The sequence below is a fragment of the Ranitomeya imitator genome, chromosome 5 (genome assembly GCF_032444005.1).
Source record: "Ranitomeya imitator isolate aRanImi1 chromosome 5, aRanImi1.pri, whole genome shotgun sequence".
NCBI lineage: Eukaryota > Metazoa > Chordata > Amphibia > Anura > Dendrobatidae > Ranitomeya > Ranitomeya imitator.
In genome coordinates this window covers 405716151-405743323 of record NC_091286.1, presented here as the reverse complement: position 1 = coordinate 405743323, position 27173 = coordinate 405716151, and the positions used below count along the sequence as shown (strand labels likewise).

At 45.5% G+C, this 27173-nt stretch overlaps 1 protein-coding gene across 2 annotated transcripts in view; it reads right to left on the bottom strand.

Annotated features, from left to right (window-relative positions):
- The window catches only part of ABCC5 (ATP binding cassette subfamily C member 5), a 139483-nt gene that overhangs the window by 41459 nt on the left and 70851 nt on the right, over positions 1–27173 (bottom strand). Inside the window, exons 10-14 of one of the 2 annotated variants that reach the window (XM_069726983.1) lie at positions 26293–26400; positions 24970–25320; positions 23659–23730; positions 2948–3072; positions 1476–1548 (exon numbers count right to left, since the gene is read on the bottom strand). In XM_069726983.1, coding sequence (XP_069583084.1) covers positions 1476–1548; positions 2948–3072; positions 23659–23730; positions 24970–25320; positions 26293–26400 — 729 coding nt within the window. Of the gene's footprint in view, positions 1–1475; positions 1549–2947; positions 3073–23658; positions 23731–24969; positions 25421–26292; positions 26401–27173 lie in introns of those variants that run through there. The other variant, XM_069726984.1, reaches the window with a different exon arrangement.

Genomic DNA, 27173 nt, shown 5'->3' with positions numbered 1-27173 from the left:
ACACACACACTATTTATTGCAAGAAATAGTTTTTGCGTCTCCACATCTTGAGAGCTATAATTTTTCCATATTTTGGTCCACAGAGTCATGTGAGGTCTTGTTTTTTGCGGGACGAGTTGACGTTTTTATTGGTAACATTTTCAGGCACGTGACTTTTTTGATCACTTTTTATTCCGATTTTTGTGAGGCAGAATGACCATAAACCAGCTATTCATGAATTTCTTTTAGGGGGGCGCTTATAACGTTCCACGTTTGGAAAAATTGATAAAGCAGTTTTATCCTTCGGGTCAGTACGATTACAGCGATACCTCATTTATATTTTTTTTTTTATGTTTTGGCGCTTTTATATGATAAAAACTATTTTATAGAAAAAATAATTATTTTTGCATCCCTTTATTCTGAGGACTATAACTTTTTAATTTTTTTGCTGCTGATGCTGTATGGCGGCTCGTTTTTTGCAGGACAAGATGACGTTTTCAGCGGTACCATGGTTATTTATATCCGTCTTTTTAATCGGCGGTATGATAATAAAGGGTTGTTTGTTGCCTCTTTTTTTCTTTCTTTTTTTTTTTTTTTACACCATTCACTGAAGGGGTTAACTACTGGGACAGTTTTATAGGTCGGGTCGTTACGGACACGGCGATACTAAATATGTGTACTTTTATTGTTTTTTTTTTTTTTATTTATTTAGATAAAGGTATGTATTTATGGGAACAATATATATATTCTTTCTTTATTTAGGAATTTTTTTTTTTATTTTTTTTTACACAAGTGAATATTTTTTTTTTACTTTATAACAACATTGCCCCAGGGGGGGCATCATGGTATAGGGTCAGATCGCTGATCTGACACTTTGGACAGCACTGTGTCAGATCAGCGATCTGACATTAAGGGCTGCAGGCTTACCAGGCGCTTGCTCCCAGCGCTTGCTGTGAGCAGGCGCTGGTAAGCCACCTCCCTGCAGGACCCGGATGTAGCCCCGTGGCCATTTTGGATCCGGGGCTTGCAGGGCGGAGACGCTCGCTACAAGGTGAGCACATCGCCTTGTACCGAGGGTCTCAGGGAAGCACGCCGGGAGCCTCCTCCCTGCGTGTTGCTTCCCTGTACCGCCGGAACGCTGCGATCATCTTTGATCGCAGTATGACTGAGGTTAATGTGCCGGGGGCGGTCCGTTACCGCTCCTGGCACATAGTGCCGGATGTCAGCTGCGATAGTCAGCTGACACCCGGCCGCGCTCTCCCCGTGAGCTCGGCCGATTGCATGTGACGTACTATCCCGTCGGTGGTCATACGGGCCCACTCTACCTCGACGGGATAGTACATCATATGTCAGAAAGGGGCTGAAGCAATAATGTTAAACCTGGGTGGTATAATTTATAATTTAGAACCAGGCACTATATCATACGGTGAATTAACAGTTAAGGTAAACATTAGGTTTGCAATAGAAATTGCAATAGAGTACCATATAGAACGCACCTCTGTCAAGTCACTATTGGGAAGTATTGCCAAATCTGGTCTCAGACAGCAAACGCTCAACACAGTGTTATACCTAGAGATAGAAACAAAGTAAGGACATACAGATCAAAATAATCCTGTAACCAGTCAAACAATACAGCTTGGTTCATCAATTGATCAAACTTTAACTAATCCTTTAAGTAAATTTTTAGTCTGTGAGTATCAAGCTTTCATTTTCTATTATACATTGTGTGGAACTAGAGGTACAAACACTCAGCCATACCAGATTATTGCCAAGAAGAGGAATAATTTCTTAAATTATGATCCTAAAAATATACTCATAAATAGATTACCGTAAGTCTTCAGTGCAAATTCTAAGAACAAATGACATTACAGTAATACAACATGCTGCCCACTGGAGGCTCACAAGTTATTTTTATGGCTGAGAATTCATCACATACAGTGATCTGCCAGATACAACTCTGAAGCTTGTTTTTCAGAAACAAATGCGGATATCTAGTGTAGTATAATATAAGCGAATGATAAGAACATAGTCAGGCTGAAGGGTTTCTCTAGTTTTTAGCTTAAAAATGAATGCATCACCAATATTCTCCTTGTTAAAGGGGTTGTCCAGGACCATTTTACTTTTAACTTGCAGGTATTTAACTTGCAATTTACTTGCCTGCTCTACCTGATGCCAACTTAGAGCGGTAATCGACTTCTTCTGCTGACAATTCAGCTGCTCCACGTCGACAGAGCATCTCTTCCTCTGCCATGCTGCACCATCAACAGGGCATAACTGCCGACATCAGGCTGATTGACAGCCAGCTCAACTATGCCTAACTGCAGGAAGCGCACTGTCAATCAGCAAGATGTCAGCAGTCATGCCCAGTTGACAGAGCAGCCGGAAGAGGAAGAGCTGCTCTGTTGACATGGAGCAGTTGAATTGCAGGCAGAAGCAGTCAGTGACCAGACCACTCTGAGCAGGCACCGGAGAGGCAGGGTTGAACCAGCTGCCAATCATGATGACTTTGCCAGTCACATTCCGTCGATAGAGTACAGCATAAGAGAAGTTGTTGCTCTGTCTATGTGAAGTCAGCAGAAGCCGCTGAATCACAGGCAGGAGCAGTCACTGCTCTGTGACAAAGATTGGCACAGGGCACAACAGGCTGCCTGTCAGATTCTTAAGCTCATAATAGAAAAATTTAAATTGTCCTTAATACCCCTTTTAAACATCGAGAACACTTTATTTTTCTTATACGATTGTAGATTTAACATTTTATTTTCCATAAGACTTGTGGTGCGGTCAACTTGCTGAGAAATTTCTATGCTCTGTTGCAAGCATTCTGGGATATTCTCTACACCAGCCAGAAGTAAAATAATATTAAGACGCAAAGAATTAAAGCAACATTGTACACCAAAGATTTTTTCTGCATTTTTTAATTGAAGAAGACTGTAGTTTACTTTTGAATCCTTGTTACATGTCTACATACCTTTCCTCATCATATTCTTTTCCAAAGAGAATGTTATCTCTTAGCGTAGCATTCAGTATCCAAGCCTGCTGAGCAACATAGGCAAAGGACCCATTGACAGCTATGCTGCCTTCTAGAAGTGTCATCTGAAAAAAACGCACAACTGTGTAAGTCATTGTGAAATGGCAGAGGAAGAACACAGATTCTTACATACGAAAGTTACACTATTATTTCCCAAGTTAGAAATCCTTGCTAATCACTAGAACAAAGACCACTGTGACCATTATGTTCCCACAAGATATAAAGAAAAGATCACATACGTCAAATCATGGTTTAAGAATTGACAATACATATCCTAAAAAGGATGAAAATAGATGATTTTACACAAAAAATATATACAGGTAAAATTTAAAAGGCAGCCATGTTTGAAATCTCAGCCAATAGCTGCTAGTAATTGACTACATAGTTTAATCAGTGTGCACAATAAACACACGTATATATACTATATATATATATATATATATATATATATATATATATATATATATATACACACACACGTATATATACTATATACACACACACACACGTGTATATATATACATACTTATATACACTAGTGATGAGTGAACCTCTGATAAGGTGTTATCCGATCATGCTCGTGCGCTAACAGCTGTGCTCATAAAATATGTTCATGCGTCTGTTCGTCGCAAACCCTGCATGTGTTTCTGCAGCTGTGGGGACTCATTTTTTGATCACACCAAAGACAATCTGCTAGCACATGAGCATGCTTGGATAACACCTTATCTGAACACATTCACGCATCATTAACCCTTTGTGACAGAGCCAATTTGCAGCTTAAGGTACCGTCACACTGAGCGACGCTGCAGCGATACCGACAACGATCCGGATCACTGCAGCGTCGCTGTTTGGTCGCTGGAGAGCTGTCACACAGACAGCTCTCCAGCGACCAACGATGCCGGTAACCAGGGTAAACATCGGGTTACTAAGCGCAGGGCCGCGCTTAGTAACCCGATGTTTACCCTGGTTACCAGCGTAAAAGTAAAAAAAACAAAACACTTCATGCTTACCTTCCGCTGTCTGTCCCTCGGCGCTCTGCTTCTCTGCCCTGTGTAAGCCCAGCGGCCGGAAAGCAGAGCGGTGACATCACCACTGTGCTCTGCTTTCGGCCGCTGTGCTTACACAGGGCAGAGAAGCAGAGCGCCGAGGGACAGACAGCGGAAGGTAAGTATGAAGTGTTTTTTTTTTGTTTTTTACTTTTACGCTGGTAACCAGGGTAAACATCGGGTTACTAAGCGCGGCCCTGCGCTTAGTAACCCGATGTTTACCCTGGTTACCAGTGAAGACATCGCTGAATCGGTGTCACACACGCCAATTCAGCGATGTCTGCAGGGAGTCCAGCGACCAAATAAAGCGCTGGACTTTCTGCAGCGACCAACGACATCACAGCAGGATTCTGATCGCTGCTGTGTGTCAAACTGAACGATATCGCTAGCCAGGACGCTGCAACATCACGGATCGCTAGCGATATCGTTTAGTGTGACGGTACCGTTAATGACCAGGCCAATTTTTACAATTCTGACCACTGTCACTTTATGAGGTAATTCTGGAACGCTTTAACGGATCCCGCTGATTCTGAGATTGTTCTTTCGTGACATATTGTACTTCATGTTAGTGGTAATATTTCTTCGATATGACTTGCGTTTATTTATGAAAAAAACGGAAATATGGCGAAAAAATTTTAAATTACACAATTTTCAAACTTTTTATTTTTATTCCCTTAAATCGGAGAGAGATGTCACACAAAATAGTTAATAAATAACATTTCACACATGTCTACTTTACAACAGCACAATTTGGGAAACAAATTTTTTTTTTGTTAGGATGTTGTAATGGTTAAAAGTTGACCAGCGATTTCTCATTTTTACAACAAAATTTACAACACCATTTTTTTAGGGACCACCTCACATTTGAAGGGACTTTGAGGGGTCTATATGGCAGAAAATACCCAAAGGTGACACCATTCTAAAAGCTACATACATCAAACTGATCAAAACCACATTCAAGAAGTGTATTAACCCTTTACATGCTTCACAGCAACTGAAGCAATGTGAAAGGAAAAAATGAACATTTAACTTTTTCACAAAAATTTTACTTCAGAACCAATTTTTTTTTTATTTTCACAAGTGTAGAAAGAGAAAATGAACCACAAAATTTGTTGTGCAATTTCTCCTGAATATGCCGATACCCCATATGTGGGTGTAAACCACTGTTTGGGCGCACGACATGGCTTGGAAATAGCGCCGCTTGACTTTTGCAATGTAGAATTGGCTGGAATTGAGATCTGACGCCATGTCGCATTTGGAGAGCCCCTGATCTGCCGAAACAGTGGAAACCCCCCACAAGTGACACCATTTTGGAAACTAGATCCCCCTAAGGAACTTATCTAGATGTTTTGTGAGCACTTTGAACCCCAAAGTGCTTCACAGATGTTTATAATGTATGCCCATTTTTTCATCACTTCTAATTTTAATGGATTTCCAATAAAGACTTCGTAAATTTTTAATTTTTCCGGTGTGCTGAGCTGGTTCCAACTCTATTTTCCTCAATCAACTTCAGCGCTGTGCAGCAGCAGGGACGCCGTGCTCCTCCCGGATTGGAATAGCATCTCAGGGGTGAGCTGAATTTTTTTCTTATCAACTATTTTGTCAAGTACGGTATACATGTTTTTCTTTTTAATCAGGAACACTCTTATTGAAGCAGATGACATTGCAGACTTCAGAACAGTACAAGGCTTGGTTCATATTGTGTTAGAGCAATCCGTTTAGCGCCTAGCGCTAGCAGATTGCTCTAAAGCAATGTTGTTTTATGGGGTCGCGTTAAACGTCCCCGCTCTCGCAGATCTCAGATCTGCGAGAGCGGGGAACGGACCTCGGGCGCGCCGCGGACGCTGCAAGCAGCGTCCGCAGTGCACCACAAAACACCGGCACATCGCTAGCGCGTGCCGAAAATGGCACGCGCTAGTGATGCGCATCCCCATTGCTGTTAATGGGCGCGCTAACGGACGCGTTGCACGGCGTTAATTTCGCCGTGCAACGCTGTCGTTAGCGCGGTCACATTAACGCAATATGAACCTAGCCTAACCGTTACAAACGCAGACTATACATTGTCAACAAATACATTGTTGTCATACATGACCACTGTTTATACAAATACAACTGAAGTCTCAACCCCATTAACTCCCGCCCCTCCCCAACAAACCCTCCACTCTCGTTTCTTGCCGTATTTCACCTAAATAAACCAAACTAAATTACACATTCTGACTCTACTTATATAAGAGTATAAGAGCTTAAATTAATTACCTATTACCGTATTTTTTGGACTGTAAGACGCACTTTCCCCCCCCAAATTTGGGAAGAAACTGCAGGTGAATCCTATAGTCCGAATGTAGTTTACTAGGAGTCGAGGAGAAGGCGCGGTGAAGTAGCTGCAAGACGGCAGGGTTGCTGCTGCAAGAAGCTGGGGGTGGCAAGAGTGGGGCGATGCTGTGGGCCCCGGGTTTGGAGGACGGGTTGTTTCGGCGGTGAGAGGATGCAGGACCTTGGCTTCAACAAAATGTCGGCAGTAAGTCAGGAGCTGAGTCCCCTTTCTGCACATTTCCCGGTGTGGACATCAGGAAAAAGGTCGCTGGAGATTAAGAACTTGGATCATAATGGAAGGTCTCTTACCGCCTGGACAGCCAATCCACCAAGCCCAGGTCCCATAGCATAGCCCCACTCCTGCCACCTGCTTCCTGCAGCAGCGACCCTGTCTCATGTGACCCCGCTTCACCACCGCCTCTCCCCTTCTACCCGTGTAAGCTACTGTAAATTCGGACTGTAAGACGGATCCCCATTTTACTTTAACATTTTTTTCTATTTTCCTCCCCAAAATCTGGGGTTCTACAGACTCTATGGATCAAACAGTTACGGCCTCTTCTCGTAAGTATTAATCAATATCAGGCTGGTGGATTCCAAGATATTATACAATTCTTCTTTGTAAACATGACCAACATCTCTCTCTCATCTTGTTTTGACTACAGCCGTAAAGTCACCCAGGAATTTTGGTAATAAAGAGCTATACATCAACGAGATAATACCCTTAGTCGCTTTACTCTCCCGGTCTCCCGGTACCTACCTACACGCGACCTCCGATCCTCCCAAGACCTCCTTCTCTACTCCCCTCTCATCTCTTCTTCCCATAACTGCATCCAAGACTTCTCCCGTGCTTCCGCCATACTCTGGAACTCTCTACCCCAACACATCAGACTTGCGCCTACCATAGAAACCTTCAAAAAGAACCTGAAGACTCATCTCTTCCGACAAGCCTACAGCCTGCAGTGATCCTCAACCTACTGAACAGCCGCACAGCCAGCTCTTCCCTCTCCTAGTGTATCCTCACCCACCCCCTGCAGACTGTGAGCCCTCGCGGGCAGGGTCCTCCCTCCTTATGTATTCGTGTGCCTTGTTATCTGCTCATGTTTAATGTAATTGTCTATATTTGCCCCGTATTCACATGTAAAGCGCCATGGAATAAATGGCACTATAAAAATGTATAATAATAATAATAATAATAAAAAAAAATACTCATTACCACATAGTCTGGTATCCCATCAACTGAGATGGAAAAGTCCAAAATGGTCTCTTGATCTCTTACTGAATGTCTTAGATGTAGATATCTCAAGAATTCAGAATTATCCAAGTTAAGTTCCTGTTTTAGGTGTTCAAAGGAGCAGAAGGGACCATCAAGAATCAATTAATACACATACCTCAATACCTGTTTTTACTACTCCCCAAGCACTTACAGAAACAAGAGTTATTCCAAATAGGAGTATACTGCAAGCAATCGCTCATTCCCAGTAACGTCTTACAAAACCACCATGTTTTATGCATAAGAAGGATGGTAGGGAACTCCTTGGAGGTGTCTTTAAATTTATGAGATTCCAAGAGATCTAGCAAATTTGCACTCCCCCCTCAAATATTTCCAGACTACAGTCCCCACCTCTTGAATCCCTTCCAAAGCTCATCCTCTAAAATATTGAAATTGGGATGGCAAAAAGTACCCCCAAGTATGTGGGAGTGCTAAACCTCTTTGATATTCGGGTAGCTGTAATTTTTCATGTTTTATTCTTGAAATACCCAGTTTCCAGACCAGGTGTGTGAAAATATTACCACTGACCAATAAATTAGGTATCCAGATAGAAGAGTTGTGAAGGGCACAAAATACATTTTGATGAGATTGGTTCTGCCTAGTCGATAGTGGTAGTTTTACCCAGGCAACAACTTAATTTCTACACTTGATTACAATGGGTTCATAATAAAGGAATAGAATTATTAGTCTCCTTTGTAATGTAGATTATTATTATTATTATTATTTATTGTTATAGCGCCATTTATTCCATGGCGCTTTACATGTGAGGAGGGGTATACATAAAAACAAGTACAATAATCTTAAACAATACAAGTCATAACTGGTACAGGAGGAATGAGGACCCTGCCCGCGAAGGCTCACAATCTACAAGGGATGGGTGAGAATACAGTAGGTGAGATACCAAGGTATTTGAATTTCTGTACTATTTAAACATTTGAGACCGCATCCATCCCCTTCAATTCCCTCCTATCCAGAGGGAAAAGTGTGGATTTTGACCAGTTTATAGTTAGCCCCGAGAAGTTCCCAAATGTACCTATTATTATTTTCTTATTGGGAAGAGGAGTACTATAATTATTAATAAACAATAACAGGTTACCAAATTACAAGGAACCCTTTCTTCCTTATTCCTATATGTAAGCCCTTCTAGCCTCGGGTGCTTCCTAATAATGCAAGCTAAAGATTCTATTGCAAAACAAATAGTAGGGGAGAAAGTGGACAGCCCTGCCTTGTGCCTTAAAAAGTTCAAAACTGTCAGAGATGTCTACATTTGCCTTCCCTCTAACAGCTGGAGATTTACATGGTAGCATAATCCACTTAATAAATTTAGGGCCAAAGCCCATCTCTTTTAGCACAGCCCAGATATATCCCCCATTCTACACTATTGAAGGCTTTATTAGTGTCCAGTGAAAGGACATACTTGTGATTGGAATCTGCTTGTGCCACTTGTAGATTGTTAAGACTCCATAAATTTATGGCTGTAGATTTTGAGGGCATGAACCCCACTTGATCAGGGTAAATTACAGAAGTGATGACCGAAATCAGGTGTGTTGCAAGGATTTTGGCCAGTATTTTAACATTGGAAGTCAAAGAAATTTGTCTATACAAGTCAGGTAGCTCTTTGACCTTTCCCTCTTTAGGGAAAACAGGGATTTTTGTGTATTCATCGTAAAATCCTTTTCTCTGAGCCACTCACTGGGGGACACAGACCATGGGTTGTATGCTGCTTGCCACTAGGAGGCTGACACTAAAAAAGTTAGCTCCTCCTCAGCAGTATACACCCTCCTCACAATATACACCCACGCGCGGCGAGGCCAATCGGGAGCGGCCAGGATCACTGGTACTCCTTCCGCCTTGATTTTCCTCATTACTCTGGGGAGTAACGGTATAGGAGGAAAAATGTACAGAGGGGCAAAATGGTGCCATGAAAGAACCAGAGCGTCGACACCGATAGTTCTTGGATCTCGAAACCTCGCTATAAACTGGGGAACCTTGGCATTCAGTCTTGACGCCATGAGCTCCACAACCTGCAGACTGTGAGCCCTCGCGGGCAGGGTCCTCCCTCCTTATGTACCTGTGTGCCTTATTTTTTGCTCATGCTTAGTTGTCTTTGCCTATATTTGCCCCCTGGAATAAATGGCGTTATAAAAATGTACAATAATAATCTGGAATCCCGCAGAGAAGACAAATCTGGTTGAAGACTTCTGGATGGAGGTCCCACTCCCCGAAGTGAGACCCTGACGGCTGAGGAAGTCCGCTGTCCAGTTTTCCACTACTGGAATGTGCACCGCTGAGATCACAGAGCGGTTGTTCTCTGCCCAACGAAGGATGCGAGTTACCTCGAACATGGCTGCCCTGCTGCGGGTACCCCCTGATGACTGATATATGCCACAGCCGTGGCGTTGTCTGATTGGATACGGATGGGGTGACCCACCAGAAGATGATGGAAGTGCTGCAGAGCCAGTCGAATAGCACGGATCTCCAGAACGTTGATCGGTAGCATCGATCCCTGAATTGACCAGTGTCCCTTGAAGTGTGGTGGCGGAAAACTGCTCCCCAGCCCGAAAGACTGGCATCGGTAGTCACTACTAGCTATTGAACGGGTAGAAAAGACTTCCCCCGGTTGAGGGAAAAGTTCAATGTCCAACACCTGAGAGTCTGTCTGACCTGCAAGGATAAGCGGCACCTTCAGCCGAGGGAGAAAGGGTTTCTGTCCAAGCTGCCAGAAGGCCATGTTGCAGGGGACGAAGGTGCAGTTGAGCAAAGGGAACAGTTTCCATCGCGGCCACCATCTTTCCTAGTACCCACATTGCAAACTGGATGGAGTGAGGGTAAGACTGACAAAGCACTCAGGCTTCTTGTTGAAGGGCTAAGACTTTGTCTGGAGGGAGAGTTACCAAACCCCGAGACGAGTCCAGAGACATTCATAGAAAGGAAATTAGCTGGGCTGGGACCGGGAAGGATTTGTTTAAGTTTATCCAGCCAGCCCAGGCAAGAAAGGGTATCACAAGTAATGCAAACAGACTCCGCGTAGTTGTGGAAGGGCGGACCTTTGATCAACAGGTCATCCAGATAGGACAGAACGATCATGCCCCGAAAAATGCAGGATGGCCATGACCTTTGTGAACACTCTGGGGGCAGTAGCAAGGTCAAAGGGCAGGGCCTTGAATTTGAAATGCTGGTCGCGAATGGCGAAGCGCAGGAATCTCTAGTGAGGGGGAAAAATTGGAATGTGCATGTAAGTGTCTCGGATGTCGATTGAGGCCAAGAATTCCCCTTCTTCCAGGGAAGTGATAACTGAACGCAGAGATTCCATGTGGAAATGGCGGACTTTGACAAACTCGTTTAGAAGTTTGAGGTCTAGTATAGGTCTCACCTTTCCGTCCTTCTTTGGGGCGACAAAAAGGTTTGAATAGAAACCGTGAAACCTTTCGCTTTCTGGGACGGTGAAAATGACACCATCGTGACGCAATGTGTCTATGGCCCGGGAAAAAGCGTTTGCCCTTGCCTCTGAAGAGGGAGGACAGGAGAAAAAGAAACGTGAAGGGGGAGTGCAGCAAAGTCGATTTTGTATCCAGACGGCACCAGATCTCTGACCTACTCGTCGGAGATGACTGAAAGCCAGACCCGACGAAAGAAGTAGACGGCTGCCTACCCCGCTGGTGTCGACCGGATAGCGCTGATAGTCAGCTTGAGGAAAATCTCTGGGACCTAGGTCCTTTAGGCCTCGACTGTTTGGTTCGGGGCTTCCAGTGGTGGTTAGGTCTGTATGAGACCAGAGTTCCACCATCTCTTCGTGGAGAGTGTCCTGAACCTGATGAAGTAGTGGTAGTGGCCCAGCTTGGAGTGGAGCGAAAGGAATGGAAAAGGATTTGTTGATGTCTCCAAAAGGGACTTCTAAGGCTACTTTCACACATCAGGTTTTCAGTGTCAGGCTAACTCCGGCAAATGTTGAAAAAACTGGATCCAATGCAGATTGTGAAAAACTGTTGCGACGGATCCGTTTTTTTGACGGATCTGGCTAGCATATCTATATTATTGGATAAAAAAAATTTGAAGCATGCTCAGTTTAAAAAACCTGATCAGGCCGCCGGATCCACCTTTTTCTGCATCGGCACCTTCCGGCTCCCATAGGCTTCCATTCTAGCAAATAGCCGGATCCGGTGCTCCAGGCTTTTTCGCCGGAGACAAAAAAAAAACGTTGCTATGGACGTTTTTTCAAGAAACTGGAAGCGGCAGATTTGCAGGATCCGGCGAAAACCGGACGAAACGCAATGTCATCCGGTGCAATCCGGCACGAATACAAGTCTATGGGAAAAAATAAACCTGATCCAGCGGCAACATTTGCCTGATCCGGTTTTTTTAAATTTAGCCGGATTTAGCCTGACACTGAAAACCTGATGTGTGAAAGTAGCCTAAGTCTCTGTTGGAGAAGGCATTTACTCTTTCCTCTCATAGTATCGGAAATTATCTGATCCAGCTTTTCCCCTAATAAGCGGACGCTTTGATAAGGAAGGAAGGTGAGAGACTTTTTTGAAGCAAAGTCCGCCTTCCACTCTGAGCCATAATGACCTTCTGATAGAGATGGCTTTGACTGCTGACTGAGCAGCACAACCGGCCGCATCCAAGGATGCATGCACCAGGTAATCGCCTTCCCAGGAAATTTGGTTGGCAAGGTGTTGGCCTCCTCTGGAGGAAGGTTACTGTTCCGAAGTGAATTAGCTAAGGTCTCTGACCAGAAGACCATAGCCTTAGCTACCCAAGCTGTGGCAAAGGATGGATAGAGAGCCGAACCTGATGCGATGCTTCAAAGACAGAGCGAGCCAAACTTTCTATCTGACGGTCCGTGGGATTTTTGAAGGATGAGCCATCCGGCACAGACAAGAGTTTTGGATACTAGGCGAGATACTGGGGGATCAACCCGAGATTCAGCCCAATCTTTTTTTTTCAGATCAGCTGAAAAGGGATACTTGGCTTCAAGGGGTCTTTGTCCTGTGAAGCGTTTATCCGGGCGCTCTCTGTGCCTATTAACTATGGTTCTAAATTTAGAGTGAATAGCAAATGCCTTATGAGAGCGTTTAGTTCTCTTAAAGGACACGGTCTGATCTGGAGCCGAGCCGGAATCTTCCTCAACCTTTAACACTAGGACTACTGGACTCGTGAATCCTGACTAGAACTACTGCAAGTAAGTAGTCAAAATGACTATACCAGTAGTCCTAGTGTTAAAGCATAGTTGAGTGCCTCAATAAGCAAATACACTGTCTTCTGAAAGTCTGGCGAATCCAGATCTAATGAACCATCAGGTTTGCAGTCAGATTCGCGTTCGCTACTGAACCCTGGAGAGAGAAACGGAGCTATGAGGCGACAAGGCACGTGTCTGCTCAGGAGACGTGTTACGGATCCGTTTTCTAGGTGCCTGACGGTTTCTAGAGTGCTTTCGGCCCCCGCTATCCGACTGCGCCCGGCTTGGGGAGGGTCCGTCTACATCAGTCCTGTAAACGCTCTGGTCCCCCAAAGGATCACGGAGGGATTTAATCGCTTTGGCCAGCGAAGCCATGGATAGAGATAGTGACGAATCCCACTCAGGGGGACTAGGTACACTGGGCTCGGTGGTGGCGGCGGAGGGCTCCTGAGTGCAGTTGGGGTCACAGGCATTGCAGAGCGGCGAACTCTGAGCCTTGGGAAACGCAGATTGGCAGGAGGAGCATGAAGTAAAGAATATAGTCATAGTCTTGTTAGACTTTTTTTTAAACCTTAGGCTGGGACATGATGTACCCTTCTCTGTGGCCCACCTCTGTGGGGATACAGCAGGGAGGAGGATCACGGAGGGATACAATCTGTAAAATGCAGCGCTCAATTACTCAGGTCTGTGTCCCCGCTCCTCCTGTGTGGACACTGGGCGAGAAGCTCCAGGACCGGTGGGCGGAGCCTCCGCATCGCGTCATAATTAATGGATGAATAAGGGATAAAAATTAAACCATGTGAAATCTTCAATTCTTTAGTACTATGAGTACTTTTATTCCGTTTTCTGACCCTTAATGGATATAAAAATGCGTTATCCCATTGTGCCTGAGCCAGTTTGTCTAATAAACAACCAGTTGTTTCCCCCTCTCCATAAAACTGTTGTTTTAAAAACATATGTTTATTATCCGCCTTCTCTAGTTGGAATGATCATAGTTGTTGCTGGGTCTCCTTCAACCACACCTGATTTTCTGAACTATTATTGAGAATATAGGCTACCTCAATCATTTGCACCCATATTCTCCAGCTACTCTCCCTTGTTTTGCAATATATCCGTTACATTCTTCATTTGTCTTATTGGGTCCCCTCTCAGAAAAGCCTTAATGGCGTCCCAAACTACATTAATGGATGCCCGGTTTCGAACTAAAGTAAAAAAAAATTCTGACAATTTCCCCTTGAAATTATCATTTTTCACAACTATGAGCTAAAATGGATTGAGTTTCCAGTCCAAGGAACATATAGGCTACTTTGGGTCCACCAGTACCTGAACTAGGATAGGAGAGGGATCTGATAAGTACCTAGTGGAATATTCAATGTCACATAGGAAAGGGGCCATAAGGGAATTACAGAGCCATACCAATTTGTGAGAAGGACGAATGTCGATGAAGCACAACAGAAAAACTTTATATTGGAAGCTCTCGCCCTAGAAATACCAATCAGACCCAGATCAGGTTCATTAAGAAGGGTGACCAAAAGGAAAAAAGATTCATTCCATGCAGGACACTTATCCTTAGGATTAAATATAATTTAACTCGCCCATAATTATGAGGGGGATATCTGGCATTTCTGCAAGTTTCACTAGTATTTTATTGCGCGAAACAGAGTATTGAGGAGGTATATATACCATGGCAATCATGCATTCGAAATGGGATAATGTGCACTGAGCTCTTAAAGGGGATACTCATCTACTAAGAGGCTTACACCTCTGGCATAACTGGAGTACACAGAATGGAGGCCAAAAAGTCTGTGAAGAATGAGACTTTCTGCCCACCAAGCCCAATATCCTGGTTCTCCTGAGCTTACATTAAATTTATATCTGGATCTTTAGAGCCCGTTATTTGTGTGTCTCTGGTGATTTTCCAGGTCTTCCGCCATAGCCAGCAGGTCCGCCGCCTCTGTATGATTTTTAGTGTCTCTACGGACCGTGGAAGGGCTTCCTGGGGCTCACAGATTATGGAAATGGTTTCCTTGATGAATCCCACCTGACCAGCCAGTGCTAAAAGGGTGGTATTACCTTAATTGACTGCATTCACAACATCCAGTAAAGAGGGATATTCTCCCAAAGCTGCTTTTACAGGAGCACCATTTTTTTTTCTCCCATCTCTGGGGACCACCGAGAGGTGGCAGCTATTTCAGGGGATTCATCCTCCTCCATTTCAAAGTCTGCGTATTGGGACTTATTTGATACCTGAATGCTCCCTTCTGGCTTTTGGCTTCTTCTTGTTGCATTTTGTGCCCTATGGGAGAACTGCTTTAGTCAGGCCGCCACCTCCCCACTAATATTCCTGTCTCCTCACACAGGATGAGCAGGTGTCCTCCTGAAGTCCCAGCTGTGCTGCTCCTTCCTTCCTGCCAGATCTTTAGCTGAAGGTCATTTTACCCACCACTTGCCAAAGATCTCTTGTCAAAAGGAAGCATTCCTCCCCCTCAGCAGGGATTGTGCCAGAAGGGACTAATAAGGCAGTGCATTTACCCTCCTTTTACAGGCTTATCCAGCTGGGGGCCCCCTCTTTATGTTACGAACGAGGGCTCCCTGGGCTCAGACACTCTCTCTTGCTTGCAGTCAGCACACCTTTAATTTAACTTTGCAGCACGCGGCAGCAGAAATATGGCGGCTTTAGAACCCGGTGGCGTCTCTCTCCCGCCCGCACAGTAGATAGGAGAACTTACGGCGAATCAGAGACTACAGGACCTTTTACTCTTTTGGATATTGAATTATGCAGGTATGTAATGTTGGAGTGTCTGCTCAAGAGTCCTTCTCCTCTTAGCACCCATTGCCACGCAGCACAAGGTCCCTCAAGACGGCATGTGTACATGTTTAAAGTGAACCTGTTAGCAGGATTGTGCATAGTAACCTACACACAGTGTCAGGTCGGCGCTGTTTGCTGAATAAAATGATACCTTGGTTGATGAAATCCGTCTTGTGGTTGTTCTTTAATCTTTATTTTCAGTTTTGTGTAAATGAGATTCTTATGCCCTAAGGTGGGGTTGTTGTATGTGGTGCTCTGATTAGGTATTCATAATGCAGACTGCTGACCCCTCACTGACCGGACCCTTTGCTTGCATAATGAATACCAGCACATACAGAGTTAAAAATAGGGATTTTTGTGTACTCACCGTAAAATCTTTTTCTCCGAGCCAATCATTGGGGGACACAGGACCATGGGTGTCCACTAGGAGGACACTAAGTAATACAGAAAGAATAGCTCCTCCCCTGCAGTATACACCCTCCTGCTGGCTCCAAGTGAACCAGTTCGGTAACAAAGCAGTAGGAGATTAACATTTAACCAGAATGAACTATGTCAAAACAAAGGAAACACAGAAAACCAAAGCCGTCAGGCTAACCGGGTGGGTGCTGTGTCGCCCAATGATTGGCTCGGAGAAAAGGATTTTACGGTGCGTACACAAAAATCCCTATTTCTCCTACGCCTCATTGGGGGACACAGGACCATGGGACGTCCTGAAGCCGTCCATGGGTGGGGAACAATCCACTGTAATTGCTTCTTGTACCCACAGGTTACAGATGCGGCACAGCCGCCTGCAAAATTCGTCTGCCGACAGTTGCATTTGTCGAGGCCTGAGAATGCATATGGCAATGTTTTGCAAACGTATGCAGACTGGACCAGGTCGCAGGTCTGCAAACTTGTGCTGCCGAAGCTTGGTGTCGGATGGCCCAAGACGCACCCACTGACTGAGTGGAATGAGCTTTAATCCCTACTGGGACAGAATGACCTCTGACTCGATAGGACTCCTGAATAGCTGAACGAATCCAATTTGCTATTGTCGCCTTGGAAGCGGGAAACCCCTTCCTTGGCCCTTCCTGCAGCACAAACAGGGCATCCGACCTGTGGAAGGACGCCGTCCGTGAGACGTATCTTGTGAGAGCTCTCACTAAATCCAGTGTGTGGAGGGCCTTCTCGATGCGATGTACTGGTGCCGGACAGAGAGACGGTAAGACAATCTCCTGATTGAGATGAAAGGATGAGACAACATTGTCAAAATGGACAGGGATGTTCTCAAAACCACCCTATCCTGATGAAAATTCAGGAACGGAACAAGACAGAGCCGCCAGCTCTGAGACTCGTCTAATGGATGTGACCGCAACAGGAAGACAACCTTCCTTGAAAGAAAAGACAGGGAAACCTCCTGTGGAGGTTCGAAAGGAGATTCTTGCAAGACTCCGAGGACCAGATTAAGGTCCCATGGTTCCAACGGCATCTTATAGGGCGGCACCCTATGGGAGATTCCCTGAATGAATGTCTTCACTTGTAATCTGTTAGCAATCCTGCGTTGGAACAGAACGGACAGGGCTGAAATCTGCCCCTTGAGAGAACTAAGGGCGAGACCTAAGTCCAAACCCGTTTGTAAAAATTTGAAGATGGAAGGAATTCATGGAAAGAAAATTCAAGAGAACATCACCGGTCGTTGCACCAGGAAAAAGAAGGTTTTACAAATGCGATGATAAATGCGCATAGACGTAGGCTTTGTAGCGCTGATCATGGTAGAGATGACTTTCGGAAAGAAACCTGCCTGGGTTAGAACCCAGGACTCAACGGCCATGCCGTCAAACACAGTTCTGGTGGTAAATGGGGCCCTGTTAAAGGAGGCCTGCGCGATTCGGTAATCGCCAGGGAACATCAGCGACTAGTTGAACTAGTTCCACGTACCACGCCCGGCGCGGCCAATCTGGCGCAATCAGGATTACCGGTACTCTCTCCGCTCTGATCTTCTTGATGACTGTCAGCAGTAAGGGGAGCGGGGGAAATATGTACGGAAACCGAAAACGATGCCACAGGAGTACGAGTGCATCTGCCCCGATTGCTGCTGAATCGTGGGACCGAGCTATGAAGTCGGGAACCTTGGAATTTAGCCGTGAGGCCATCAGATCCACTTCTGGGGAGCCTCAACGACAGCAGATCAGGTGGAAGATCTCCGGATGGAGAGACCACTCACCGGAGTTGAGGCCTTGACAACTGAGGGAATCTGCCTCCCAATTGTCCACTCCCGGATGTGAACCGCAGAAATCATTGAGCGGTTTTCCTCGGCCCAATGGAGAATGTAGCCTACCTCGTTCATGGCTGCCCCTTGTCGGTTGATGTATGCCACTGCAGTGGCATTGTTAGACTGAATCCTGATGGGACAACCAGCCAGAAAGGGATGGAATAGGAAAAGAGCTAACCTGATTGCCCGAATTTCTAAGATGTTGATCGGAAGGCGTGAAGTCACCAGCTGCCCTGAGCAGCCTAGAAGACTGGCATCTGTTGTCACAACTAGCCAATGTACTGGAAGAAAAAACTTCCCTTGGTTCAGGGAGGATTTTAATGACCACCACCTGAGAAACTGTCTGACTCGCAGGGGAAGGAAGAACCGACGGTCGAGGGAGAACGGGTTCCTGTCACAAATAGCCAGGAGGGCATGCTGTAAGGGACGGAGGTGCAATTGGGCAAATGGAAACGCCTCCAAGGCTGCCGAGGACTCTCATACTGAAGCGCAGAGAGTGAGTGCGAGGTGGAGAGAGCTTCCGAGCTTCCCGCTGTAAGGCTGAGACCTTTTTCGGGGGAAGAAGCACCGACCACTGGGACGAGTCCGGTATCATTCCTAGAAAGTAAGTTCGCTGAGCCGGTACTGGGGAAGATTTTTTGAACTTTATCTTACAACCCAGGCGACAAAGAGAATCTATTGTGATGTTCACAGCCTCCTTGCAGGCGCGGAAAAAGGGGCCTTTGATGAGGATATCGTCTAGATACGGTAGCACCACCACCTCTCGGGTGTGGAGTATGGCCACGGCAGCCGCCATGACCTTTGTGAATACCCTAAGAGGGATGGTGAGGCCGATGGGCAGAGCAATGAATTGGAAGTGTTGTTCCTGAACTGCAAAACGAAGAAACCTTTTGTGAGAAGGTAAAATAGGAATGTGGAGGTACGCGTCCTGGATGTCTATAGATGCCAGGAACTTGCCTTTTCCTATGCAGGCGATGACAGAACGAAGCGATTCCATCCGGAACCGTCGCACCCGGACAACGTGTTTAGCAGTTTTAGGTCCAGTATGGGCCGTACTGTACCGTCCTTTTTTGGAACCATGAAGAGGTTTGAATAAAAACCTTGATACCGTTCGCTTTGAGGGATCGGAATAATAACTCCGTCTTTTCTCAGAGAGCTTATAGCTTGGAAGAATTCTGAAGCTTTTGCCCTGGGAGGACGAGATAAGAAGTCTATCTTGTATCCGGAGGACACTAGGTCGCAGACCCACTCGTCATGAGCAACCGAGAACCACGCGGCACTGAAGGAAAGCAGGCGGCCGCCTACTTTGAGGGTGTCCTCTGGATACCACAGGGAGTCATTGTGTGGAAGGTCTGCCCGTTCTGGAGCCTCTGGATCCCAACTGCCAAGACCTGCCTCTCCATCAAGGGGAAGGTTTATAAGAGGCCTGGGAATCTGTCTCCATGTTGTGCCCGGCCGGAACCGGGAGATGTGGAAGCAGAGGACCAGTTTGAGTTGTAACGAAGCCTGTGGTTGTGGAAGAAATTTACTCTTCCCTCCAGTGGCTTCAGAAATCAATTGGTCGAGCTTTTCGCCAAAAAAGGCGACCGCTCTGATATGGTAGAGAAGTCAATGACTTTTTGGGAGCAGAATCCGCACGCCAGTCCATGAGCCATAAGGACCTCCGGATGGTGATGGCGTTTGCTGCTGCTTGAGAAGCGCAGTTAGCGGCATCCAGGGACTCGGTCACTACAAAATCTCCAACTCAGCCCAGTGGGTCATAGCCTTAGCCACCCATGTAGCAGCAAAAGATGGGAAGAGTGTGGCTGCTGAGGCTTCAAAAGCTGAACGCATATTGTCGATCTGACGATCGGTTTGGTTTTTAATAGATGCACCCTCCGAGGAGGATAAGGAATATTTTGACTTTATGGGCTTCTGCCTGTGAATCATTTATCTGGACAGATCTTGTGAGATTCAACGATTTCATTAAATTCGGGATGAGTGGCGAACACTGTGAGCTCGCTTGGTCCTCTTAAAGGACACGGTATGATCCATTTTAGATAAAGGTTCCACCTCAAGCTTCAAAGCCTTATTCACTGACTCAGAGTCGACAGTCTCCTGATCGTGATGAAATGCCTGATTTAGGGACGTATCAGAATCGTCCTCTGAAACAGGTTCTCTACTAGCCCCAATGGAAGGGGAACGAGAAATGGAGCTCTCAGAACTTGAATCCCGGTGATGGTCTGAGGATATGGCATGAGTCCTGTTCCTGGAAGAGCGAGAGCTCTTTGGCAAGGTATGACCCCTGGAGTACAAGGGTTCTGATCATCGGAAGCGTCGTCTGAAATAGTGCCCTGGTTAGAGGAAAGGTCTCGGAACGATTCTAACGCTTTTGCCAGGGATGCCATAGACCGGGTAAGGGAGGTCGCCCACTCAGGGGGACTAGGCTCACTGGGTTCAGTATCAGTAACAAGTGATTCCTGAGCAGTCAGGTGGTTCCTGAGCAGTCACCAGTTCACACTCTGTGCATAATGAAGTATTGTAACCCTGGGGTAATGACACTTTACAAGAGGTACATGCTTCAAAGAACATAGTGTGGGTTTTCCCAGACTTTTGTGAGGCTTTGATTGAGGCATAGCATAGCCTTGAGGAGAGCGCTTACTAACAGGGGAAGGGTTAAGCCATGTTTCTGCAGCTTACCCAGGTCCTGTGTCTTGAGTCCCCAGGGGAGGTCCGCAGTGTATGCACAGAAAACGCTAGTCCTGAAGGCTGTGATTCAAAAGGCTGGAGCAGCGCTGCAGCATCAGCCCTGTGGGTGTACCAAGATGGCCGCCGGGATCAGGAAGTGAGAGCGCTTGAGGGAACGAGAAGCACCAGAAAGAGTGGGCGGCGGTAACTGCCGGTGGGCATGGCCATAAACTCCGGCCTGTATGAAGGAGAAAAGCCGGGGGCTAAATTTCAAATCTGCGGTTACGGCCTGCAGCGCCACGACCGCTATTAGCGCCATTCTTAAGCCACAATCGTTCATTGAATTGCCGGACTGCGGACCACCCACGGACCCGGGCTTTAAGGTGCGACCCCCCCATACCCCGGGGACCAGGACCCTGCAGCGCCTCAGCCCCCGCAGTGTACTCATGGTAGATGCGGTGGGCCGGAGCTCAATCCACCGTCTCCATTGTCAGGGAGGGGGTGGAGAGCTTCTGCCGCCTTGCGGCATCCGCTATATCAGTGGTGATGCAGAGGGGGGCTGCACGGACGCCATACATATTTATGTCTGGCTATGCACCTGGCTCCAGGAGAGGTAGATGGAGGGCTACTCCATTTGGTTGCCTGCTAACGGAGGGGTGAGATCGGAACGCAAAGGAATCGTCGCCCGTAAGGTGAGCTCAGGGCTGGCATCCAACGTTGCAGGAAAGGATACGGGAGGGATGCTCCATGTACTTGCCTGTTGATGATTCGGGGAAGATCGGAACCAAGAAAGGGTCCGTCGCCCCCATTCACTCCGTTAAGGGAAAAAACAGAATAAAAAGTAAAAATTTAAATAAAATGGTGGGGTCTGAAAGCAGACCCAAGTGTCTCCTACAGACAGTAAGCAAGAACTGGTTCACTTGGAGCCAGCAGGAGGGTGTTTACTGCAGGGGAGGAGCTATTCTTTCTGTATTACTTAGTGTCCTCCTAGTGGCAGCAGCATAACACCCATGGTCCTGTGTCCCCCAATGAGGCGTAGGAGAAAAAAAAACGCTTCTGCAGGCAGGGGCCAACCGTTGGACCTGCACTGCAGCATAATCGCATGTGTTTACTGTGCACTTAATCCCTTTTGCTTATTTAACTGAGGAAGGGAGAAAAAAAAAAGTCAATTTGAAAATGGCGCCCGCCGTGCCTGCGCAGTAGCAGCTATCAGGGTGTATAGAGATCCGATAGCTGCTATTCCGTTGGCTGCGCCATCTTGGAGGAGGAAAAATTTTTGTCTACAGCAAGATAGCGCTGTCGATGCCTGCACAATATCAGTTATCAGATCTCTATACACACCAATAGCTGCTACTGCGCAGGCGCGGCAGGCTCCATTTTCAAATTGACTTTTTTTTTTCTTGCTTCGCTAAATAAGCAAAAGGGATTACGTGCACAGTAAACACATGCGATAATGCTGCAGCGCAGGTCCGACGGCTGGCCCTTGCCTGCAGAAGCTGTTTTTTTAACATTCAGTATGTGCTGGTATTCATTATGTAAACTAAGGGGCAGGTCACTGAGGGATCAGTGACCTGTCAGCAGTCTGCATTATGAATACCTAATCTGAGCACCACATGCAGACCCCACCTCCAGGCCGCCCCAGGGCACGGGCATATAATTAACACAAAACTGAAAATAAAGATTAAGAAACAACCACAAGACGGATTTCATCAACTCAGGTATCATTTTATTCAGTATAACGGCGCCAACCAGTCACTGTGTGTAGGTTACTATGCACAATCGTGCTGACAGGTTCCCTTTAATGAACAATTGCTCATCCTTTGTCTGGTGGAATTGATTATGTATAGCCACTTTGGACAACTTTATTTTCAATACAAACTCAAATTCATCAGATAAAAGTTAATTCCACCATCATGCTATGTTTATATGGAGTGAACCGCCACCTTACAGCGAATCTGTCATCAGGTTTTTGCCATCCAATCAGAGAGCAACATAATGTAGGGGCAGAGACCCCGATTCAAGAGATGTGTCAGTTACATACTTAAGAACTTAGAAGTAGAATGTAATTATTATGCTATAATCATTAACTTCTACATTTCACTATGTATTAAGTGCACATGTCCCCTCTAAGGACGTGCTAAGTACTTTAGAAAAGGAGGAAGAAGAATCCAAGTCATGGAAAAGGAAAGAAGTATACTGACACATTGACTTTATTATATGTGTGGTCAGAAACTGCCTGGATCCAAGCTCAGGCAGGAATAAACTTCAAAAACACATACTGTGAAAGGTGAATACACACCTTTGCTTTGGTATAAAGACTTTAGTGTTATTAGACTCTGAATTTCTTTGTACATCTTAGCCTGGTCACTTGCAGTCTGCAATCTCCTAAACGTCTCCCATCTGCCTGTAGTTTCCATAATCAGGCCTGCCTGCGGTCTCCAGACGTTTCCCGCCTGCTTTTACTCTCCTGGATGTCTCTCGCTTGCCTATGGTTTCCGGTACGCCACCTGCTTGCCTACAGTTTCCCGGACGTCTCCCTATGATTGCCAGCATTCTGGCTACCTGGCCCATCGTTCTCGGGAGGTCTCCCATATACCTACGGTTTCCAGTCCCTCAGCTATCCATGTCCTGCATGCATCACCCATCTGTTGCACCGCTGCCCTTGACCTGTGTGCTAACCCCGATCTTAGGCTAAGAGCAAAACATGTGTAGCTTTGCCCAATTTACTTGTATTGAGCGAGACCATACACACATAATCAGAATGTAAGCAAATTGCATAATTGTGGCCACATGACATCCAGCTCTTGCCGCTGATACAGGAGAATCTTGATACTGTATGTTGCGCATACTGTAAGGATTCTGAAGACTGCAGTCACATAGTGACAGTTTTAGCAAAAGACATTGCATCCACTTTAAATCTATCAAATTCTGCATGGAGTTAAATAACATAAGGTCACTTGTATCCCGCTTCGAAGCTCAATGCATACAGTATATGGACAACAAGTGATCCTTCAATGTCCCCATCAGGAAGAGCAATGGAAATACATGTTAGTTTTAATCCACAATGTATCTTATGTGCACCCACACACAGTTTCTGAAATTAACCTGTACATTACCTGTCCAAGTATAGCAGAAATTAAGGATGTTTTTCCACTGCCCACACATCCACATATCCCTATCAACTTGCCCTAGAGAGGAAAAGGAACAAAACTAATTATTAATTTATCCAATGCTAATTCAACAACGTGTATTAAAAGTAAAGTTGCAAATTAAATTGTATTATCACTGTGGCTAGGTGTCCGTAAAGGAATGAAAACCTGAACCAACGAAATAAGGAAATGTATAATCTCCACGTACTCAGTGTCTCCGCTCCAGGTGTCCAAACCACTTCTAAACAACCTGCGGTGTACAGTTCAAAAATTACTGGTTGCCACTAACAGATGGGATTTCGGAAAAGAATCAGTAGGTCGAATTTATCATAGATGTGACAGCTCGGAGAAAGTAAGTTTTGCAAATTAGCCTGTAAATGCATTAGGGGTGTAGCGATTCCTTCATCATCCCAAATGCACTTCCATGCTCATTTATTACTTCAGAGCTTAATTTACTCCAGGCATCATTTATATTGTTGTACTAGAAATATATGCAACCATGCCACTAGTTTCAGTAAAAAAATAAACCTGAAGGTTTCCTGTACAATGATTCTGTCCAGAACAAAAAGTTTTCCCCTATCCACAGGACAGGTGGTAAGTTACTGATAGCTGGACATCTGACCACAGGGTGGCAATGAATCATACGGGCGTTTTTATGAGTACTTCACTACACAACAGTAAGGTAAAAGACTATGCACAAACACAGACGTAAAGGTGTTGTCCAATCATAACTTATTGATGACCTAGCTTTGGGGTGAATTCAGACATGCCTGCAAATCGGACAGGCCGGTAGGGCTCCTGACCCGAGTGGGATAGCTTCATAGAAATATATGAAGCGGCCATGCTCGGGTCAGGAGGGCTGCGGCTAGTCTGAGCAGCGCGTCCCATTCTTGGTCTGATTTATACGGACATCTGGCTGCACACCCCCAAGATAGCAGATTGGTGTGGGTCCGACACCCAGCCCCCTCACGGATCAGTTGTTAGAAGCTCCAGCAGTGGCTGGATATAATCCCAGTAAACAGAGCTGCAGAATGCAACTACATTGAAAGTGTACTGGCAGCTGCTAGATAACCATGCCGCCGGAGCTTACATAGAGTTGATGGAGTGGGGGTGCCGCATGTCAGCCTCCCACCTATGTAATATTGATTGGACAGGTGATCAATATCTTGTGACTAGACAACCCCTTTAACACCACACCATAAATAAGGAATTCTACAAAATCAGATTGCTTTCAGTTTTTTATTTGAGATATTTTAACAATAGAGTTACAGGTTTTACCTGTTCAATCTCCAGATCAATGCTGTATAAAGCCCGCTGGAGCCTCATACTTGATAGCTGCATATCTTTGCCTTCTTCATCAGGGCTGGCTTGCTCATCATTATCAACCAGTAGATGTCCTTTTTGCTCTGCTAGAACAGCCTGTGGTCCTTCTTTCTGCAAATTATCCTTCTCTTTCTTTCCTTTTGCCCCCTTCTTGTCTTTTTTCAGTTTGGGGGTGGTCTTCGGAGAGCACTGGGTGCTGGCATGGGAAGAATCCCATGCTAAGGTAGCATTTTGCAGCTGAATGGTGATGTTTGGGCAGGATGGCTTTTTCTTTACCATGTGAACCTCTTCCATTAGAAATAAACTCTGATAGGAGGTTGTGAGAAAGGTGCAAAGATGAGACAGCAGGTCAGGTCTAGGTCACGCAGGAAGCAAAAACATCAGGCTATACAGTGGAAGGAAGCTGCTGCGGAGCAAAAGGTAGCTTATTAGAGACAACTATCCCAGATTGATGGTGACTGGGAGCATTTCTGGAGCAAATTTCCCACTCTAAGTAAGCAAATTAACAGTCTAACAACGCCAGTCCCCCATTTCTCTCAACATCATAATAGAGGAGTGGACCTGTACATAGATAACAAAGACATAGAGCAATGACGCCTGCCATAAAACATGCAGTACAGATAAAGCTATTAAAGACCCTGATGAAGGAATCCCAACTTCACCCCAACATAACCTATTATAAAATCCGCTATCCACCTTCTCAGCCTCCAGAATTCCTCTAGCCATACCATATGCAGCTACACCTAGCGGACTTATCACTTACAGCCTTGTGAGTTTTGAGCTGGAGACCAATCTGACTTGATTTGCTAGAGCTGAAACAAATGACTTCTGTTAGTGGTTACGTTAAGAGCTGACATGCTCTCTTGGGCCTACGTTACCTTCTCGGCAGCTCATAGGTCCCTCTGCCTGCTCCAGTGTAACTTTCACTGGCATGACATAACTATGTCTATAGACCTGAAGACTGGTTAAGCACAAAAAGTGAGTGGTTTGAAAAGAAACAGCTGCACATCATCAGGCCGACTGCATTCATTAGAGGTGGATGACTGCGAGATTAGGCAGCCAGCAAATACGCACGTATTAGTAACAAACAAATACTGCTAAGACAAGAAATATTATCCCCAGCATAAAACCAAGCGGCCAATAACAATGGATGACTAAAACTTCCAAAAACTAGTAACAAACCCTAATTAGGCCCCAATTAGAATTTTTACTAAAGGACACCATGTCATCCGGACAACGCAGGAACAAACTGCATCAGTCCTGTGGACCGCAGCTTACCTTAAACCTTTCCATCGATACCGAAGCCTCAGAGAGAGATTTCACAGAGAACGGCGTCACCTTTAGTGCAAAGGTCATGGAATTAAAGACTGTGACAACTGTAAAAGCCTAGAAAAAAAATATAACATGGTGGATTTATCAATACGTTCTAATTTTCAATCAAAGCAAATTCAGACAGTCTTAAAATGCGCAAGATTTCAGTGACAAATCTAGTGCATCTTTAGGCTGTCTAACCAAGTTTCAGCCACCTATTACTTGGCTTAATTTGTGACAGAAATTTGAGCAAAATTTGGGCACAATTTGTGCAGCATTTTAACCATGCCCATTTTCCTTTCCAATGAGGCCAGGCCCTAAAAGGTTTTTGAAAGAGTCAGAAATTCAAAACAAATGTAGTAAGTAATGAAGGTTGGATTTTTATACGTAAATTGTGTCAGAATTGTGGAGTACTTAGTATGAGAAATCTCACACAATGTGTCTGGCTTCACTATCAAGTAAAGGTACCTTCACACATAACGATATTGTTAACGATATCGTTGCTATTTGTGACGTAGCAACGATATCGTTAATGAAATCGTTATGTGTGACAGCGACCAACGATCAGGCCCCTGCTGGGAGATCGTTGGTCGCTGAATAAAGTCCAGAACTTTATTTCGTCGCTGGACTCCTGCTGACATCGCTGGATCGGCGTGTGTGACACCGATCCAGCGATGTCTTCACTGGTAACCAGGGTAAACATCGGGTAACTAAGCGCAGGGCCGCGCTTAGTAACCCGATGTTTACCCTGGTTACCATGCTAAAAGTAAAAAAAAACAAACACTAGATACTTACCTACCGCTGTCTGTCCTCCAGCGCTGCGCTCTGCACTCCTCCTGTACTGTCTG